This window comes from Clarias gariepinus, chromosome 6 (assembly GCF_024256425.1).
Source record: "Clarias gariepinus isolate MV-2021 ecotype Netherlands chromosome 6, CGAR_prim_01v2, whole genome shotgun sequence".
Taxonomy (NCBI): Eukaryota; Metazoa; Chordata; class Actinopteri; order Siluriformes; family Clariidae; genus Clarias; species Clarias gariepinus.
Window position 1 is genome coordinate 760,001 of NC_071105.1, and position 21,512 is coordinate 781,512.

At 42.9% G+C, this 21,512-nt stretch overlaps 1 protein-coding gene across 1 annotated transcript; it reads left to right on the plus strand.

The window, feature by feature from the left end:
* The first annotated feature begins 13,320 nt into the window (after nt 1-13,320).
* On the plus strand, nt 13,321-20,887 carry LOC128526249 (putative methyltransferase-like protein 7A). The gene is made up of 3 exons (XM_053497908.1): nt 13,321-13,848; nt 14,708-14,796; nt 20,305-20,887. Exons 1-3 carry the CDS (start codon nt 13,351-13,353, stop codon nt 20,450-20,452), a joined length of 735 nt encoding a protein of 244 aa, XP_053353883.1. The 5' UTR covers nt 13,321-13,350; the 3' UTR covers nt 20,453-20,887.
* The last annotated feature ends 625 nt before the right edge of the window (nt 20,888-21,512 follow it).

The following is a 21,512-nucleotide window of genomic DNA, read 5'->3' on the forward strand; positions in this document are numbered from 1 at the left end:
AGTCCCAAGTCTGGATAAATGCAGAGGGTTGTGTCAGGAAGGGCATCCGACGTAAAACATTTGCCAAATCAATGATGCGAATCAAGAATATAATTCCCATACCGGATCGGTCGTGGCCCGGGTTAACAACGACCGCCACTGGTGCTGTTGACCTACAGGGTGCTGGTGGAAATTGGGCTACTGTTGGTCGAAGAAGGAGAGGAGGAAGGCGTGTTCGTAAGCAGAGAGAGAAGAGGAAAGGCAAGAGTTTAGGAGTGATAGTAGGGACTTTGAATGTTGGGACCATGACAGGGAAGGGAAGAGAGTTAGTTGATATGATGCAGAGAAGAAAGGTGAATATACTGTGTGTACAGGAGACCAGGTGGAAAGGTAGCAAGGCTAGAAGCTTAGGATCAGGGTTCAAATTGTTTTACCATGGTGTGGATAGGAAAAGAAATGGAGTAGGAGTTATTCTGAAAGAGGAGTTTGTAAGGAATGTTCTAGAGGTGAAGAGAGTATCAGATAGGGTGATGAGTCTGAAGCTGGAAATTGAAGGCGTGATGTTAAATGTTGTTAGTGGTTATGCCCCACAGGTAGGATGTGAGTTAAAAGAGAAGGAGAAATTCTGGAGTGAGTTAGATGAAGTGATGCAGAGCATCCCCAGAGGTGAAAGAGTGGTGATTGGTGCAGACTTCAATGGACATGTTGGGGAAGGGAACAGAGGTGATGAAAATGTGATGGGCAGGTTTGGCCTTCAGGACAGGAATGTAGAAGGACAGATGGTGGTGGACTTTGCAAAGAGGATGGAAATGGCAGTAGTAAATACTTTCTTCCAGAAGAGGCAGGAACATAGGGTGACATATAAGAGTGGAGGCAGAAGCACTCAGGTCGACTACATCTTGTGTCGACGTTGTAACCTGAAAGAGATAAGTGACTGCAAAGTGTTGGTAGGTGAGAGTGTAGCCAGACAACACAGAATGGTGGTGTGTAAAATAACCCTGGTGGTGAGGAAGGCAAAGAGGACAAAGGCAGAGCAGAGGACAAAGTGGTGGAAGCTGAGAAAGGAAGAATGTTGTGAAGTCTTTAGGGAGGAGTTGAGACAGGCTATGGGTGGTCAGGAAGTGCTTTCAGTTGACTGGACAACTACAGCCAATGTGATCAGGGAGACAGGTAGGAGGGTACTTGGTGTATCAGCAGGTAAGGGGAAAGTGGACAAGGAGACTTGGTGGTGGAATGAGGAAGTCCAGGAGTGTATACAGGGAAAGAGGCTAGCTAAGAAGAAGTGGGACACTGAGAGGACTGAAGAGAGTAGACAGGAGTACAGGGAGATGCAGAGTAAGGTGAAGGTAGAGGTGGCAAAGGCCAAACAAAGAGCATATGAGGACTTGTATGCTAGGCTAGACAGTAAGGAGGGAGAGGGGGATCTGTACAGGTTGGCAAGGCAGAGAGATAGAGATGGGAAGGATGTGCAGCAGGTTAGAGTGATTAAAGATAGAGATGGAAATGTACTGACAGATGCCAGAAGGGTGATGGGAAGATGGAAGGAGTACTTTAAGGAGTTGATGAATGAGGAAAACGAAAGAGAACAAAGTGTAGAAGAGGTGACTGTTGTGGAACAGGAAGTAGCAAATATTGGTAGAAGTGAGGTGAGAAGGGCGTTGAAGAGGATGAAGAGTGGAAAGGCTGTTGGTCCTGATGACATACCTGTGGAGGTATGGAAGTGCTTAGGAGAGGTGGCAGTAGAGTTTTTGACAAGTTTGTTTAACAAGATCTTGGAGAGTGAGAGAATTCCAGAGGAATGGAGGAGAAGTGTATTGGTGCCAATTTTTAAGAACAAGGGAGATGTGCAAAGCTGTGGCAATTATAGAGGTATAAAGCTAATGAGCCAGACAATGAAGCTGTGGGAAAGAGTAGTGGAAGCTAGGTTAAGGGTAGAAGTGAGCATTTGTGAGCAGCAAATATGGTTTTATGCCTAGAAAGAGTACATCAGATGCAGTATTTGCTTTGAGGATGCTGGCAGAGAAGTACAGAGAAGGTAACAGGGAGTTGCATTGTGTCTTTTTAGTTTTAGAGAAAGCGTATGACAGGGTGCCAAGAGAGGAGCTGTGGTATTGTATGAGGAAGTCTGGAGTGGCAGAGAAGTATGTTAGAGTGGTGCAGGACATTTATGAGAGCTGTAAGACAGTGGTAAGATGTGCTGTAGGTGTGACAGAAGAGTTTAAGGTGGAGGTGGGTCTGCATCAAGGATCGGCTCTAAGCCCCTTTTTGTTTGCTCTGGTGATGGACAGGATGACAGATGAGGTAAGACAGGAGTCCCCATGGACTATGATGTTTGCAGATGACATTGTGCTCTGTAGCGAGAGCAGGGAACAGGTGGAGGAAAATTTGGAGAGGTGGAGGTATGCTCTGGAAAGCAGAGGAATGAAGGTTAGCCGCAGCAAGACGGAATACATGTGTGTGAATGAGAGGGACCCAGGAGGATCGGTGAGGCTACAGGGAGCAGAGGTAAAGAAGGTGCAGGATTTTAAGTACTTGGGGTCAACGGTCCAGAGCAACGGAGAGTGTGGAAAGGAGGTGAAGAGGCGGGTACAGGCAGGTTGGAATGGGTGGAGAAAAGTGTCAGGTGTGTTGTGCGATAAAAGAGTATCAGCGAGAATGAAAGGAAAGGTGTACAGGACAGTGGTGAGACCAGCGATGCTCTACGGCTTAGAGACAGTGGCGCTGAAGAAAAGACAGGAGGCAGAGTTGGAGGTAGCAGAGCTGAAGATGTTAAGGTTCTCTTTGGGAGTGACAAGGATGGATAGGATTAAGAATGAGTTTATCAGAGGGACAACCCACGTTAGATGTTTTGGAGATAAAGTCAGAGAGGCCAGATTGAGGTGGTTTGGGCATGTTCAGAGGAGAGATGGTGAATATATCGGTAGAAGGATGCTGAGGTTGGAACTGCCAGGCAGGAGGTCTAGAGGAAGACCAAAGAGGAGATTTATGGATGCAGTGAGAGAGGACATGAAGTTAGTTGGTGTGAGAGAAGAGAATGCAGAGGATAGGGTTAGATGGAGGCAGATGATTCGCTGTGGCGACCCCTGAAAGGGAACAGCCGAAAGACAAAGAAGAAGACTCTTGCCGAGTTGTTTGATCGAGTTGTTCCCTACGATACAATTGTTAATCTTCCTTCTGGATATTATCTGCAGGAAGATGTGTTGTGTCGAAAGTGGGTACCACATGGAGAATTTGTAATTGGCGATCCTGTAGTGCAAGTTGTAGTACCTCAGTCGCTCCGTCAAGTTGTTTTAAAAACCGCACATGATACATCTGGACATTTGGGAGTGAAAAAAACATACAAGTTGCTTTTGAAAAACTTCTTTTGGCCAAAACTGAAGCGTGATGTGTCTAAATACATCAAGTCTTGTCAAACATGTCAGCTTACTGGTAAGCCAAACCAGTCTGTGAAACCAGCTCCTCTCTATCCAATCCCTGCTATTAGCCAACCATTTGAACATCTTATAGTGGATTGCGTCGGGCCATTACCAAAGTCAAAAGCGGGCAATGAATATTTGCTTACTGTGATGTGCCAAGTGACAAGGTATCCCGCTGTTTACCCATTACGTTCTCTAACGGCAAAGTTGGTTTTAAAGGCTCTGACTCAGTTTATTTCAATTTTTGGAATACCTCGAATTATTCAGTCCGATCAAGGAAGTAACTTTACTTCCCATCTGTTCAATCAGGTCCTGAAGCAGCTTCATATTCAACATAGTCTTTCCAGTGCTTTTCATCCCCAGAGTCAGGGTGCGCTGGAAAGATTTCACCAAAGATTAAAATCTTTGTTAAGATCATATTGTGTTCAAATGGGTAAAGACTGGGAAACTGGGTTACCCTGGTTAATGATGTCTGCTCGGGAAGCCGCTCAGGAAAGTACTGGATTTAGTCCGAATGACCTTGTGTTTGGTCATAATGTGCGCGGTCCGTTATCTGTTTTGTCGTCAGATTGGAAAAAAAATGATCCACCTAAAAATGTTCTGGCATATGTAAGTGATTTCCGCAGGTGAATTTTTGAAGCGTGCCAGTTGGCAAAAGAATCTTTGTGCAAAGCACAAGATCGAATGAAACGACTTTTCGATCGTCGTACAGAGTTGCGTTCGTTTCAGTCAGGTGATCAGGTCCTTGCTTTGTTGCCTATTGTAGGTTCACCATTTCAGGCCAAATTTGCAGGTCCATATACCGTTGCTCGTAAAATTTCCGATCTTAATTATTTAATAAATACACCAGATCGAAAAAAGAAAACTCAACTGTGTCATGTGAATTTGTTAAAACCTTTTTATGGTTCGGAATGTTCTGTGGACACCAGGGTAGGTAGAGCAGACATGATTGATGTACCTGACTCTTGTGTTAAACCTGTTTTGCTTGCAGGTTCTTCCCATGTTGCTGGGGCAGAGTTGCCAATCACTTCAGTGTTGATAGGTGGAGACCAGGATGAAATTGATCCTGGAGATTCTGTTCTCCAGGGTCGGTTACGAAATTCAGAAGCGTTGAGCTCTTTGCACGATCGGTTTAGTCATTTAACAGAGGTGCAACGTATGGATTTGATTAGTCTGATCTTTGAATACATTAAACTTTTTCCCGATACTCCGTCTTGCACAAAACTGATTGAGCATGACATTGATGTGGGAGATTCGGCTCCTATTCGTCAGCGCTATTATAGAGTATCTGCAAACAAGAAAAAACAACTAGAGATTGAAATTGACTATATGTTGGAAAATAATATCATTGAACCTTCTTTTTCTAGTTGGGCATCGCCATCGTTGCTAGTGAATAAACCTGATGGTTCTTTCAGGTTCTGTACTGACTATAGAAAAGTAAATGCGGTGACAAAACCTGATTCTTTTCCATTACCTCGAATTGAAGACTGTGTTGATCAAGTAGGAAACGCGAAATTTGTTAGTAAATTTGATTTACTAAAAGGTTATTGGCAAGTGCCTCTAACTGATAGAGCTCGAGACATTTCAGCTTTTGTTGTGCCATCAGGATTGTTTTCGTACAAGGTTATGAGTTTCGGGTTGCGAAATGCACCAGCAACGTTTCAGCGCTTGATGAATCGAGTTATTTTTGGGTTGAGGGGATGTGCTGTATACTTGGACAATGTAATCGTTTATAGTCAGACTTAGGATGAACATATAGGTCAAATTAGAGCACTATTTGATAAATTTTTGAAGGCCAATTTAACTGTTAATTTGTTAAAATGCGAGTTTGCGAAGGCCACAGTTGTTTATTTGGGGAAAGTGGTGGGGCAAAAGTGCGCCCTGTTCGGGCAAAAGTGGAAGCGGTCAATAATTACCCTACTCCTACCACAAAGAAAGAACTTATGCGGTTTCTTGGAATGGTAGGGTTTTATCGTTGTTTCTGTAGGAATTTTTCTACAGTGGTGGCCCCTCTGACAAATTTGTTACGTGCAGGGAAAGATTTTTGCTGGACTTTGGTTTGTCAACAGGCATTTGAGAAAGTAAAAATGCTCCTTACAGAGGGTCCTGTTCTGAAAGCTCCAAGGTTTGATCAGCCATTTCGCTTGCAAGTGGATGCCAGTAATGTGGGTGCTGGTGCTGTTCTGTTACAAACCTTTGAAGAAGGCATCGATCACCCAGTTAGCTTCTTTTCTAAGAAGTTTAATTCTTATCAACTTAACTATTCAGTGATTGAAAAGGAAGCTCTTGCCCTGATTTGGGCTTTGCAACACTTTGAGGTGTATGTGGGATCCGCGGAGGGACCTCTGGTGGTTTTTACTGATCACAACCCGTTAGTTTTCCTTCACTCGTTACAAAACCCTAACCAAAGGTTAATGCGGTGGTGCTTGTTTTTGCAGGGATACCTGTTGGATATTCGCCACATTAAAGGTTCTGAGAACGTCATTGCGGATGCTTTGTCTCGTGCCTAAGTGGGTTGGGTGCGGTCAAGTTGTCTTATTTCTTGCTCTTTCTTTTCTTAATTTTGCTTCCTAGGGAAAGGATTTGGAGAGTTGGAGTTGGGGGATAGTGGAGAGCTGGACCAATACTTCCTACTTTGATTGCTGGGATTTCCTGAAGTTTCTGTTTGTTTTAAAGACGTTGGTCTTTTCTTTTAGGAGGGGTGTGTGACGAGTCTCTGGTTCTCCCTACTACGGCCGGCCAGTGGGCGGGGCCAGGAGACTCATCAATAGAACAATCTCCACCTGTTCTTCCTGCCATAAATGTTGGGGCTGTATTGGCGTGGAGGGGAGAGGCCTGCTCCCGTTTTTTTGTTTTGTTTTGTCCTGTTTTGCTCATCTAGTTTTATTATTAGTTAAACTTGGTTCGGTCGGATGTTCGGACATCATGGTCCGACCGAAATAGGGTTTATGTAGATTTTGTGTTTCATGTGTTTTTTTATTTATGTTAATAAATACTTTTCGTTGCAACCAAACCAACTCGACCTTGTCCTCCATTAATTTGTCACGGCTTTGAGCCTGTCGTTACACACACACACACACACACAGACCAGCACCTAAGTTGTACCTCGTGTTTCTTCAGGTGCCATGAGCTCCAGGTCTGACTGAGGTCACCTCAGGTCACCAGGCAGTATAGCAGGTTACTATAGTAAATGATATTATATAATAACTCCACACCAGAGTCATGATGAACTTCTGTTGCAGGAGTTTGAAACCGAACGAGAGATAAAGTGCAGAACTACTAAGAGTAAGAGCGCGCCACTACAGACTGCAGCGTGATAATGTAGTGCTGTAGCATGGATTAGCCCAGTGTACTCAGTACTCAGGAGAGTTCAGTACGTCCAGCTCACATCACCTGACATCACAACATCATGGTGGTACTCAGAGTTCAACAGACTCACCTCTGCATCAGTCCACACATAAATACATCTTGACCGTAACATTATTCTGTTGATTTCAAAACAAATATACTAAAAAATGTTCCTCCAACCCCTCTGTCCCCACCCCCAACTACACACACACACACACACAGTTTTCAAGATACAAGTAAATAATACCATTCCATTCCAAACCCGGCTACACTTGTGTATTTACACTCCAGTACAGTAGGTGGCAGTATGCACCGACTCTCAGCACACCAGTCACAAGAATACAAGGAAACAGATTTGAGGGGGGAACACTTACTGAACCCTACAGCTGTTACACATCAAAGACACACATGTTACACATCTGAAGAACCATTAAAGAACTGTTTAGTGTTGCTTGTATTAGAACAAGGAAAATATACTAATCTAAAAAAGGAATGAACTTTTTGGACAGATAAGGAAAATTTACTGAAGACATCTCAGGAGGTCCTATTTTAGTTCTAATATAAAATGTTATGTTTATGGTTTGACAATAATGTAATGAGGCACAGAATAACAGACCAACCCACCAAGAGTCAATTCATACAATGGAAATCTAGAACCACTGGGCCTTCCTCAGCTTGGCCCTCTAGAGGAACCCTGAATGATTCCATGCAGCTTCCTGTAACGCACTATCTACGTACCTTACACAAAGAGCTTTTAGTTTGGTTTACGCGTCCTAGTTAGAAGGTAAATACAAATGGTTTACTAGGTTAGGATGGTTTACTTTAGAGGTTTTGTTAGCTGCTTATTATTCACAAGAATTCTTGTTACAGATGAATATAATACATGTTTACTTGTTTCTCCTTTTTTTCAATTTATTAACACTGCATATAAAGATGATATAAACTAGTTTATATATATATACTGTAACAGGCCTGGAAATCAAAGCGGCCGCCTTGTGTTCTATCGCAATGTAATCTGAAACAGTTTGGCTCTATCTAGTGTTCTTCAACAGAATGACACAATGAAATGTTTTATTTTTAAACCAGATGTTTCTGTGAAAAATCGTTGTAAAACATGTAAATAAAACTTTTTTATTTGCAATATTTAAAAGACTAATGTATTTTACTTTATTTAATTTTATCATTGTACCTCACTCCTGTAACTAGGGAAACTTTAGTGTAGAGTTTATCACAACGTTTCTGCTGATGCTCGTCATGGCTTCATTCTGTTGATCTACAGACTCTCGGTTGTCTATCTGTCTGCACACCAGGAGCACACACACTGCTTTACAGACCTGCTGATCAATCTGGTACAGCCTTCACCTGCCTTCACATCTGTGTCTGGTCTGCTCCTGAGGTCACATGGGCTGGATGGTCTGAGCTCTCTTCCTCAACCTTGCCTCCATGGGTGACCCTACAGGAAGCTAGTGTTTATGAAAGCTTCACTCTCGAGCTAGATGATTCCCACTGGAGGCACTAACACTTTTCAATTTTATAAACATGACATGAAAACAATGAAAGTTCTTTTCTTCCTATTTCTAAAACTAAAACTCTTTCTCTTTTGTTCTTTTACAAAAACTTTTGTTCTTTTAATACATCAACTTTTTATATGTAGTATCTGCTAATATTTCATATCGTATAAATATTTTTTCTTTTTGAAAATAAGTTTTAGGCATCCTTATAATGCATTAAATGTTACAGTATTGTTGTCGAAAGGTTCCACCCACAGGAGACTGGAGATCTGTTTGTTTGGGGTTTTTTTCCCACCAGTGTGTGTAAACTCTATACCATGTTGATTGTGAAGCTTCCAGGAGATCAGCAGCTTCTGAAATATTCAATCTGTCCCAGTTCAATCTGTGAGATGGAATCTCATCCTATGGAAACTGTTTGCTGCTGTTGAGGATGATCCTGATGTCCACTGTACACATAAAGTAACTGAACTGAATGGAACTGAATAGAGCTAACAGGTTCTGTGGCTTGTAGTTTTACAAGAGATGTGTTTATCTGAGTCTGTAGAGTTTCTTACGCTCTGGGATTGTAAGCAATACTTGAAGAAATTGACAAAAGCAACAGAATTCCTCCACACACACACACACACACACACACACTGATGATGATCTGACTGGATCTGATTACTTACTCGGTTTGGTCTTCTGCTCATGCTCAGGCCTGACGTCCTGCTGTCCATGAGGAGCCACAGAGGGGGCGGAGTCTAGGCTGTCTTCATCTATAGAAGCCTCACCTACGAAATTAAATGTAATTTAAGATTAATATCAGTCTGAAGATTGCTGATTAATAATTACATTACTGGTTGGTTGTTTACTGATAGAGTGGGAGGGTAAAGGATTGGACTACAGTACTGATCAGAAGATCCTAGGTTCAAACCTCTGCACCAGTATGTTGCCCCTGTCGGGCTCCTCAGCGAGGCCCTCAACCCTCAACTGCTCAGATGTATAATGAGATAAAACTCATTAAAGTCACTCTGGATGAGGGCGTCTGTCGGATGCTGTAAATACACTTATAGCTTCTAGCAAGGGTTCTCAAGCACACAGCTGAAACACCCAGAGAGTTACGAGAGAATCTTATTCCTCCTACTGTATATCTTATGTGACAAATCTTCAGATACACACACATACCTATGAAAGATCACACTCTGATACGCAGATGATTAAACCTAACCTGATACGCAGAGGTGGAAAGTAACTAATGACATTTACTCGCGTTACTGTAAATGAGTAGTTTTTTTTGTGTACTTCTACTCTTTAAAGTAGTTTTTAAAATAGATAATTTTACTTTTACGTTTTGTTTGAAGTATTGTACTTCGCTACATTTGAAGTCATATTTGCTACTGAGTAAAAAAAATTAATGAAAATGAAAAATAATAAAAAATAATGCAATGGAGAGGAAAAAAAATTGCACCCCAGAAACCACTGCACTGATTGATTGATGGGCGGGAAGAACAAACGCGCTAAATTCACAAGAACGATGGAGACAAAACAGATGCCAGTGATGCTGAACCAGCTGAAAGCGAAATGCCATCAAACTCTTATGATCAAACCCCTGGTCACTGTAACGGCCACTACTATGTTGTTATACCACATTATGTGTGTATGTTGCCCTTTTAAGCGTTGCCGCCCCTCCCCCAGTGTGTGCGCTGCGGAGGTATATGTGTGTGTGAGAAGAAGAGAACGAGCTCAGGTGTGCTGCTCAACCCCGAAACGCTCTATTCTTTTACCCTTTTCTTTACTTTTACTTATGTTTTGTATTATAATTTTGTGATGCTGAAAGAAGCCGATAGAGGTTTTGTGCTGAACGTTATTCTTGGCTCAAGTTATTCCAGTACTTGTACTTAAGTACAAAAGTTTTTTTTATAATTTCCACCTCTGCTTATATGAAGTCCATGTCGCAAAGTTTTCTTACTGGCCCCAGAATCTAAACTTTAAAGTAGAACAATGATTCTAAGGCTCTAAGCCTGTAGATAACACTGTGACGTGATCATGACCATGGCACCTGTGTGCAGATGTGAACATTAACTGAAGCTCCTCATTATGTACCGGTCTTATCCCAGTGTACCGGTCTCATCTCCGTATACCGGTCTCATCTCCGTATACCGGTCTTATCTCCGTATACCGGTCTCATCTCCGTGTATCGGTCTCATCTCCGTGTACCGGTCTCATCTCCGTGTACCGGTCTCATCTCCGTGTACCGGTCTCATCTCCGTATACCGGTCTCATCTCCGTGTATCGGTCTCATCTCCGTGTACCGGTCTCATCTCCCTGTACCGGTCTCATCTCCCTGTACCGGTCTCATCTCCGTATACCGGTCTCATCTCCGTATACCGGTCTCATCTCCGTGTATCGGTCTCATCTCCGTGTACCGGTCTCATCTCCGTGTACCGGTCTCATCTCCCTGTACCGGTCTCATCTCCCTGTACCGGTCTCATCTCCGTGTATCGGTCTCATCTCCGTGTATCGGTCTCATCTCCGTGTACCGGTCTCATCTCCGTGTATCGGTCTCATCTCCGTGTACCGGTCTCATCTCCCTGTATTGGTCTCATCTCCCTGTACCGGTCTCATCTCCCTGTACCGGTCTCATCTCCGTGTACCGGTCTCATCTCCGTGTACCGGTCTCATCTCCGTGTACCGGTCTCATCCCCGTGTAACGGTCTCATCTCCCTGTATCGGTCTCATCTCCCTGTACCGGTCTCATCTCCGTGTATTGGTCTCATCTCCCTGTACCGGTCTCATCTCCGTGTATCGGTCTCATCTCCGTGTACCGGTCTCATCTCCGTGTACCGGTCTCATCTCCGTGTAACGGTCTCATCTCCCTGTATCGGTCTCATCTCCGTGTACCGGTCTCATCTCCCTGTATTGGTCTCATCTCCCTGTACCGGTCTCATCTCCGTGTACCGGTCTCATCTCCCTGTATCGGTCTCATCTCCCTGTATCGGTCTCATCTCCGTGTATCGGTCTAATCTCCCTGTATCGGTCTAATCTCCCTGTATCGGTCTAATCTCCCTGTATTGGTCTCATCTCCGTGTACCGGTCTCATCTCCGTGTACCGGTCTCATCTCCGTGTATCGGTCTCATCTCCCTGTATCGGTCTCATCTCCGTGTATCGGTCTCATCTCCGTGTACCGGTCTCATCTCCCTGTACCGGTCTCATCTCCGTGTACCGGTCTCATCTCCCTGTATCGGTCTCATCTCCGTGTACCGGTCTCATCTCCCTGTACCGGTCTCATCTCCCTGTACCGGTCTCATCTCCGTGTATTGGTCTCATCTCCCTGTATTGGTCTCATCTCCGTGTACCGGTCTCATCTCCGTGTACCGGTCTCATCTCCGTGTATTGGTCTCATCTCCGTGTACTGGTCAGTGCTACACTGTCACACTGTATTGTATTGTGTTGCATTGTTACTCTGGTTTGCACATTTACACAAGTGCACTTTATGTTGTCTTTTTTTAGATAGTCACTAACTTATCTTGATTTATAACACTTTATTCTGTCTACAGGGTCACAAGAGGCCTGGAGCCTATCCTAGGATGTCAATCCATTGTAGAGCACACACACTTACACGCTTAGTTCTTACGGTAGATAGTTTTTTTTTTTCATTTATGGCGTTAATTTGTCAGCTAGTTAGAAAGTTATAGTAGGTCCTGTCTTAGCGAGTTTTGTTAATGTATGTTGTATGTAGCACCTTCGTTTTGGAAGAACGTTGTTTCATGTCATTGTTTACTGAAGTGCATTTGGTTAAAATGAAAATAAAAGCCTGCAGTGACTACGGAGCTATACTGCGGTCATTGGACCCGTCCTGTGCACAAAACAGACAGGAACAGACGACAGCAAACAGTAAAAGCAGCAGAAGAAAATCACTGGTGCTCCCCTGCCCCTCCCCCTCTTCATGACTTGTTTACTATATGAATCAGGAAATGGGCAGGAAAAATCTCTAGGGACACCTCGCACCCTGGACACAACCTGTCTTACCTCCTCCCTTCACCATTACTACCAGGCACAGGAACAGGTTTCCTCTGGCAGGTAATCACCCTCATAAACAGTTCAGCTGGACTATGTGCAAATAAAGGGCCGACATTCCAATTCAATTCAATTTTATTTATTTAGTGCTTTTAATGATTGTCATTGTCGCAAATCAGCTTTAAACCATCAAAAGAAAATTATGGAAGTTTGTATGAAATGTGAGAAATGTGTATGAATCAAAATGTTCTCCTCTTGCCTGGCGGGTTTCCCCCGGGTGCTCCAGTTTCCTCCCACAGTCCAAAGACATGCAGGCTGATTGGCGTTACTAACACTGCCTATAGTGTGTGTGTGTGTGTGTGTACAGGATGCACCCCACCTTGTTCACTAATTCTCCTGGGATAGGCTCCAGGCCCCCTGTGACCCTGTATATATAAGGATGAAGTGGTGTAGACCGTGAGTGTGTGTGAGAGTGTGTGTGTGAGTGAGTGAGAGTTATTGAATGGTGTGTAGTTACTGTGTATAGTGTTTTGTACGTTAACAAACGTACAGTTTTATGTTGGTCTGTATTTTCAGAGCCACAAACAGTTGGAAAAATTCCTTGTGTGTGTGTGTGTGTGTGATACTTAATCAGTTCAGTCTTTATCTGTACATGTACATTACTGCACCCACAGAGACGGCGGATGGACGGGGTCTGTAGTTTGTAGTTCTGTAAAAGAGATGTGGAGCTGATCTGAGGACAGAGATTATAATAATAATAATAATTATTATTATTATTATTATTAATATTGTTATCATTATATTATTATTATCATAATTGTATTATTATTATATTCTTTATTGTCATTATATATATTATCACTATATTATTGTTATCATTATATCATTATTATTATTAACATAATTGTCTGATTATTATATGATTTATTATCACTATATTATTATTATTGTTAATAAAAAGCCAGCGGAATTGACGTCACTCAGACTTCAGCCAATCACACGCCGCTGTACTGTGAATATCCATGAGGTCCCTGGCGCGGCCCCGCCCCCTCTCCACGCCCCCTCTCCTCGCGCAGATCCACTTCCGGGAGAGGCAGACATGGCGCTGTGGCTGATGCGCGCGTGCACGCTGCTGGTGCGGCTCGTGACGCTGCCGCTGGCGCTCGCGGACGCGCTCGGGCTGCTCGGGTTCTATAAGCGCGTGTTTCCGGTGCTGATGAGCCGCATCTCTCCGGCCTACAACGCCAAGCTGAGGGAGCAGAAGCTCGAGCTGTTCCGCGGCCTGGCCCGGTTCGCCCCGCCTGGCGGGCCCCTGCGCGTGCTGGAGATCGGCTGCGGGACCGGGACCAACTTCGAGTTTTATCCCGCGGGCTGCAGAGTGACGTGTACCGACCCGAACCCGCACTTCCAGAGGTTCCTGCAGGAGAGCATGCGGCAGAGCGAGCACCTGCAGTACGAGAGGTTCGTGGTGGCGCCGGCGGAGGACCTGCGGGAGGTACCGGACCGCTCCGTGGACGTGGTGGTGTGCACACTGGTGCTGTGTTCCGTCAAGAACCCGGGCCTGGTTCTGCAGGAGACCAGGAGGATCCTCAGAGAGGTGGCTGCTGCTGCTGTAGTCGTTTATTGTTGTTGTTGTTGTTGTTGTTATTGTTTACACAATTCCTATAGTAATGTTCAGGTTAGTTCAAGTTCTAATGATGGAGGTTCTCCGGAGAGGGACCAGTGGACAGGGATCGGTTCTGATAAACTCAGGTGTGCTGTAACATCAAAGGAGTCCAAGATCAAAGCTAGAGATCAATAATGAGTTCTCGAGGCTCTGTATTCCTCTAAACACACACACACACACACACACACACTGCAAGGTCAGAGATCTGTAAAGGGACCGGTATAATGGGTTCTTACACTGGGTAGACTAACTGTAAGTACCAAAAGTCAAACACTGTTGGCAAGTTGTTGTTGTTGTTGTGTTTTTTTAAGATGGGTAATTTACCCAAATATCTAAGAAACAGATCCAGTATGTCTTTAGCTGTGGCTTAAAGGTTGCCAGAGTGTACAGACTCCTCTAGAGGAAGTCCATTCCACCACCTCGGGACCAAAACAGGAAAAAAGGTCTAGATGCTGGTCCTCCTCAATCCCCCAGAGACAGTAGGAGAGGGTTTAGTGGGTTTAGTGGGTTTAGAGGGTTTAGTGGGTTTAGAGGGTTTAGACGGTTCTTACGCTAATGTTGAGGTTTAAACTGTCACTAGTTGTGTTTGTGCTGCTTATGTTAATGGCTTATACAAAAAAATAAATAAGTAATGTCGAAAACACACACACACACACTGCAAGGTCAATTAAGAGGTCCTGAGGTTATTCAGAGAAAGTAAGAAGTTACTCACACACACACACACACACACACACACACACACAGGACGTGATGTACAGATTATAACTCACTATGACGTTTGGGTTCACAGGGTGGAGCGTTTTTCTTTCTGGAACACGTGGTGGATGCAGAGGAATCAAGCTGGACCTACTTTTTTCAGCACATTATTCAGCCTTTCTGGTATTGTATACACACACACACACACAAACACACAGTATTGATGCTGTAGCAGTGATGAAAATGGCACTTCAGAGCCGTGTGTGTGTGTGTGTGTAAGAGACAGAGAGAGAGAGACGAGCGCTGCTCAATTAACTAAAATAAAAATGACAGTGTGGGCGCGTGCAGTGACTCACAGCAGAGGGGACACGGGGTCTCGGAGTGGTGTGAAACCAGTAACAGCGCCATCACCTGGAGGAAACCGTGCTGAAAAACCTTCCGTTAAACAGCCCTAATAATTTCTAAGCTGAATATCAGGAAATTATCTTCTCCTGATTAGAGTGTGTGTGCAGCGTTAGTGTGTATCTGCTGCTCCTGAGGCGTACGTGACTGACCTGCCTGTTCCAGGGTCAGAGATCGGTTACAGAAACTTGTGGTATAATCAGTGACGTGGCAGAGGAACAGGAAGCCAACTGAGATAACCTAAATGTCCTTTTTTATTGTGTCACTATGTGTGTGTGTGTGTGTATTTTGTACATCATACGCCGCCGCTTTACACACCCAAGTCGGCTGCTTTTTTACTACTAAAATCTTTGCATGTGCATGCACACACTCCAGCCGATGCTCATGTTTACCAACTTTCTCACACACACTCACTCTCTCACACACACTTATACTTCTCAGCATTTAATTCATGTACCTCCCCTGTCCAATATAGAACCAGGAATTTAATGTCCAGCAAAGTATTAATGAAAGACGTCTTAGTTACAGCGAGGGCTGAAACGATTCCTCCAGTAACTCGATTACAAAAAATGATGGAGGTAAAATCTTCTGCCTCGAAGCTTCTTTTAATTCATTTTAAAAGCTTGCGTTATGTTTTTGCGCAACTATTTGTTTGGCGTGACACAGCGCGCTTCGGATGCAAGCCGCCACTTACAACAGATAAAGAAGCAGCGTTTACGTCACCCACAAAGCGGAAGGAGTCGCGAACTGTTAGCTTATGTTTTGCTGAGCTGTAAATTTTGAAACTTTTAGTCTTGAAAGTTAAGTTGCACAACTTAATGTTTTTCTATAATTATTTATTTTGACGTTTGCCTTAGTTTTTTAAGTCATTTGAAATATCTTTTTTTTAGTTTTTGCATCTGAGAAAAGGCTTTAAAATAAGAATGTATGGAACTGTAATGCACTTAATTCATCTCAGTCACCTTTAAGCTGTTCCCTGTATTGTGAGTAATGACGATGTTTATTTTTGATAAAATGCTGTATGCATTTAAAAAATAAAAGTAGATTTTTCTTAAAAGAGAAGCAGTTAATCTTTTTTTCTCTTGTATATTTAACATTGCTTTTTTATTAAGCAAAAGTACATTTTATCCAATTAATTGATTAAATTGTTGGCAGAATACTCGATTACTAATATATTCGATAGCTACAGCTCTAGTGACAAACTTAACCAGGACACATTTAATTTAAAGTATTCATTAGGCCACATTTATTAAACACATGCTTTATAAACTCTACACAAACATCTTTGTCAAATTCTTTCTATACTTCTCATTTTCTGTGTTTAAACAGTAAACTGACTGCAGTAAATGAACAGATGATCCAGGCGTGTAAAGTTCAGTGAGCACTGTAAGAGGTCACGTCTGAAGTTTAGTAGTAATAGTGAGACACTCAGAGTGGACATCATGTTCTTCACTGAAATTCTGAATGTTGTTGGTCTTTCGGCTGCTGCCGGTCAGGGGTCGCCACAGCGGAATACCCGGTCCACACTACAACTTGGCACAGGTTTTACGCCGGATGCCCTCCCTGACGTAACCCTCCCATTTTATCCGGGCTTGGGACCGGCACTGCATCCAGTGGCTGGGGTTTGGGCACTGGCTGGGAATCGAACCCATTCTGAATCTTTCCTTAAATTTTTTTTTTTTTTCAGGTGCTGCTGTAGGGGTAGTTTAGTTTTGTTTGTTTGTTTGTTTTTCCCCGCAAAGTCTCAAAATCTCATCCTTCCATAAGTGGACTTTCTAATATTTGCTAAGGGTGATGTAGAAGGACATCTGATCTCGCAGTTTGTTGGCAGCAGCTTTACCTGACTGCTTAATCTTTTCACCTTCACCTTTTTTAAACAAGGGAAGCGAACTTCACCCAGGCTTGCATGGTCCTTAACAAATCACAGCTTGACGCTATGAAGACAGAACTTTCTAATTGGTTAATCAACTCGCCCGGCTTCCTTTTGTTCATGACAGTAAACGTGCAATACTGTGTTTCGTCACGTATTCACAACATATTATTAAGTAGAGCGCTGTTTCACTCCCTGTAAAAAAAATCAAAATGACGTGTACAGCCTATTAATTAAATAATTAATTCACATAACACAGTCACAACCTTTGTGATAACTGTTCTATAAGATTTAGAACAAGATATGAACAAAACCTTTTCCTCAATCCTTGACCCACTGGCTCCTCCTGCTCCATCCTCTCTAACTGCTGATGACTTTGCCACATTCTATGATGGGAAAATTTTAGCTATCCGCTAGTCCTTTGCTCCCAACCCAACCCCTACACCAGAGCTTGGGACCTTCCCTCCGCTTAGCAGAATTCTCCAACCTGTCATCTGATAGGATTCAGCAGATCATCTCGTCATCCAATCCCACCACCTGTTCATTAGACCCAATCCCTTCTACAATGCTCTGGGCCATCTCACAAGACCTCCTTCCCTTCATTACAACCATCATTAACCATTCCATAGCATCTGGTCATGTTTCTGCTGCTTTCAAGATGTCAAGGGTTATTCCCATCCTAAATTATTCCTGCCTGGATCCAGCTGAAGTTAACTACTATTGCCCAGTATCGCTTCTCTCTTTTATTTTCAAAATTTTTGAAAGGACTGTTTACAACCAGATGCCTCTTTATCTCTCACAGAACAACCTTAATGATCCCAACCAACCCGGATTCAAAGTGGTACATTCCACAGAGACTGCCCTTCTGTCAGTCACAGAGAAGCTCCATGCTGTCAGATCAACTAAACTATCATCTGTCCTCATCCTCCTGGACGTCTCGGCTGCATTTGACACGGTGAACCACAAGATTCTATTATCTGTTCTTACAAGCCTTGGAATCTGTGGAACAGCATGGCAATGTTTTGCTTCTTACCTAAAAGATATAAGCTGACATGGAGAGGATCCACATTTGCCCCACGTAGACTCTCTACTGGTGTCCCACAGCGGTCATGGTCCTCTTCTGTTCTCCCTCTATAACGGGTCTCTTGGTAAGGTCATATCACCGCAACGTTTTTCATTTTATTGTCATGCAGATGTCGCACATCTTATTCTCTCCTTTCCTTCCACAAACACTCAGATTTCCACCCGGATCTCAGCGTGTCTGGACGACATCTCATCCTGGATGGCAGCTCATCAGCTAAAGCTCAATCTGAGTAAAACCGAACTGCTGTTCATCCCTGGTGACTCACTCCCGGTCAAGACCTTGTGATATTCCTGGACAACAATCAGATCACTCCTTTAGCCACCGCCCGTGTTCTTGGGGTAACTGTGGACAATCATTTGACATTTTCCCTAGGCATCGCTAACATTACTCACTCTTGTCCTACATTTTTTTCTTTACAACATTAGAAGAATCCGCCCATTTCTTTCTTTACAGGCTACTCAGGTGCCTGTTCAGTCTCAACTGGACTCAAGACTGGACTACTGCAACTCGCAGAATGCTCAAGCATGTCTCGTTTTCAACCTTCCCAAGTTCACCCACACCTCCCCGATTCTCCGCTTCCTGCACTGGCTTCCTGTAGCTGCTGCATCAAATTCAAAACCCTGATGCTCACCTACAAAGCTAAAAATGGCCCAGCACCCACTTACCTTTCTGTTCTAATCACACCCCACACCACACCACGTTCCCTCCGATCCTCCAGGACTGCTCGCCTCATCCCACCATCTCTCAGGGATCAAGGAAGACATTCATCCAGACACTTTTCTGTTCTGGCACCAAGTTGGTGGAGTGCCCTTCCTCTAGAGGGACGTACAGCGAGTCTTTGACAATCTTTAAACAACAACAACTATTAACCTGTCTGTTTATTCAATACTTGGACTAATCCAAAAAAAAAAACACCTCCCCAACTGTGTTTGACTGATGGCATCTAGTTAGTAACCCAGTGTAAGGGTCTGTCCAACGATGGAAGCACTTTTTGTAAGTAGCTCTGGATAAGAGCGTCTGCCAAATGCCTAAATGTAGATGTATTTCTGCTAGTAAATGCGGAGTATGATCGACAGCACAGAAAAAAAACTCATAAAAGGCAGAGAAGTAAACTTAATGACATGGTTGAAAATGAGAGAGAGAAAGACGTTGCTGTTGGCCAACATTAAAGTGGTCATTTCAGAGGGATTATAAACTGTAATGATTAACAACAGACACAGCAGAGCTTTGTCGAGAATTTAAAAGCACTAGGGGCGCCAGAAACACATGTAATGCCAATTATTACAGTGGTATCTCTGCAAATAAATTTTTAACTTAGGACCTGAAATTTTGCAAGAAATTCCCCTCGGCATACAAAGCATTTTCAGCATAAGAGCCGCTCTGAGCCGAGCGCCGGCTTGCATCTTTTTAATTTAAGCAATTCCCTCTGGGATTAATAAAGTTATTTAAATGTTGAACCTTGAATTGAATCTGGGAGCCGTTCAAAACTTTTTTTCACTGGAAAGTTTGTCATATTTTACTCCATTTACATGTCTTTTCTAAATGTTTTGATTATTTTATGCAAAAATATGATTATAGTGTTGAAAATTGGTAATATTTTTGGGCAACAACGGATTACGTTATTTCATCTTAAGAACCTGCCTCTGGACCACATTAAATTCATATGCCGCGGTATGATGTGCTGTGTTAGTTATAGTAATAATAATAATAATAATAATAATATTACTATTACTGTTAATTTATATTCTCGCAAAGCAGCTTTACAGGAATAAAAATTCAGGGTAAAATAAAAAATGTTTAATAATAAAACTTAAAAACAGTAGTGTTATGCTAAAGTGAAATATCTACATCTCTATAGAATCTGGAGTATTTTTAATAGAATCATGTTGATGGTCTCATGTGGTGAGGCTCCGTCACAGACTTCCAATCTGTTACACACTGAATATTACTCACTGAATATAACTAGTTGAGTTTGATCAAATACAAATCATATCATAAGATATTTTCTGCAACATCTCAGCAGTGCAGGTTTATATTATGACTTTATCGTTTCTATGGTAACAGCTCAGTGAGGTGCACAGCTAATACACTTTTTAGAATTGTAAGAATTGTAAATCTAAAGCGGGGAGATATTTATGTAATGAGTCTCCAGTGTCAGAGGTAAATCTTCAGGACGGAGGAGTGTAAACGTCATTCTCAGCCACGTGACAAGCCGTTAATGTATTGTTTTATGATTGTGATTCTGATAGAGTTAGAAGTGTGTGTGTGTTTGTGTGTGTGCGCGCACGCGCCTGCAGCGTGTCACTGAGCTGTGTGACCTTCCCGTGTGCCATAGGTACTATTGCGGTGACGGCTGTGAGGCGACCCGCGCGACCTGGACGGACGTGGAGCGGGCCGGCTTCTCCGAGGTGCAGCTCCGCCACATCCAGGCTCCGGTGTCACTGATCATTAAACCACACATCATCGGTTATGCTGTGAAATAAATCCCTCTCTCACATACGCACACACACACACACACACTCACACACAAGGTTAAACCCACTGTGTGTGTGTTTAAACACTAATCAACACATTTCAGATTGAGCTTATAAACTGTGACCCACACCAGACAACACACCTGTCAGCTTCTCAGCTTAAAGACCAGCTCAGGCTCCGCCCACTTTACTGACGTTGACCAATTACAGTAGTGAGTCAGACTTATTGCACGTTCTGAGAACTTTATTATTTTCTTTTAGTAATTTCAAATCTATATTTTTTAACACAATTTTTTAAATATGTATTAAAAAGAATCGTGTCATACAAAAAGAGTCGTGTTTAAAAGAGTCACACACGAGTCGTGTGTGTGTGTTTTGTGAAATCACATATAAGGATAAATCATCTCTGATGTACTTGAGTGATTATTAAAGAGCCTCACTGCCTCACTGTTTTTTTTCTTATGTTTTTCCTTTTTCTTTTAACTGATTACACCACACACACACACACACTTTAAGTGTTGATTTTGAGCTTGCAAACATGATGTTCTGACTGAAACTCTGGAGAAACTTCTTATTAGATACACGATCCTACATATGACATTTTAAGTTTACATTTAAACTCTCAACCTGTAATATTCTCATTTCAAACCTACTGCAGCAAAATATATATTATAATATTATTATTATTATAATAATGGTAACAGCAGACCTGGTTAATTTCTTCATTTCTGTATGTTAGCCACGCCCACAACTTAAACAGTGCTGCTCGGCTCCACCTCTCTTATTTCGCTTAAAAGTAAACTCATTACCGTCTCTCCATCCCGTCAGTATCGACAACACTGTGGGTACGTTGTTCAGCTAACACAACTGAAGCCATCAGGTACAAAATGGACGTTTTGAGGATGAAAAGGGAAACACACGATCAAATTAGCAAATTATCTCCATGAGACGTGATTGTGATGTAACTAGTGTTGGAAACTTCTCCTTTGTCGAAACAGAGACCAGGAGACGTTGGGATATCTTTCAACCTGAAGTTACTCTTTATTAAAAACTAGTGATGGGTCGTTCA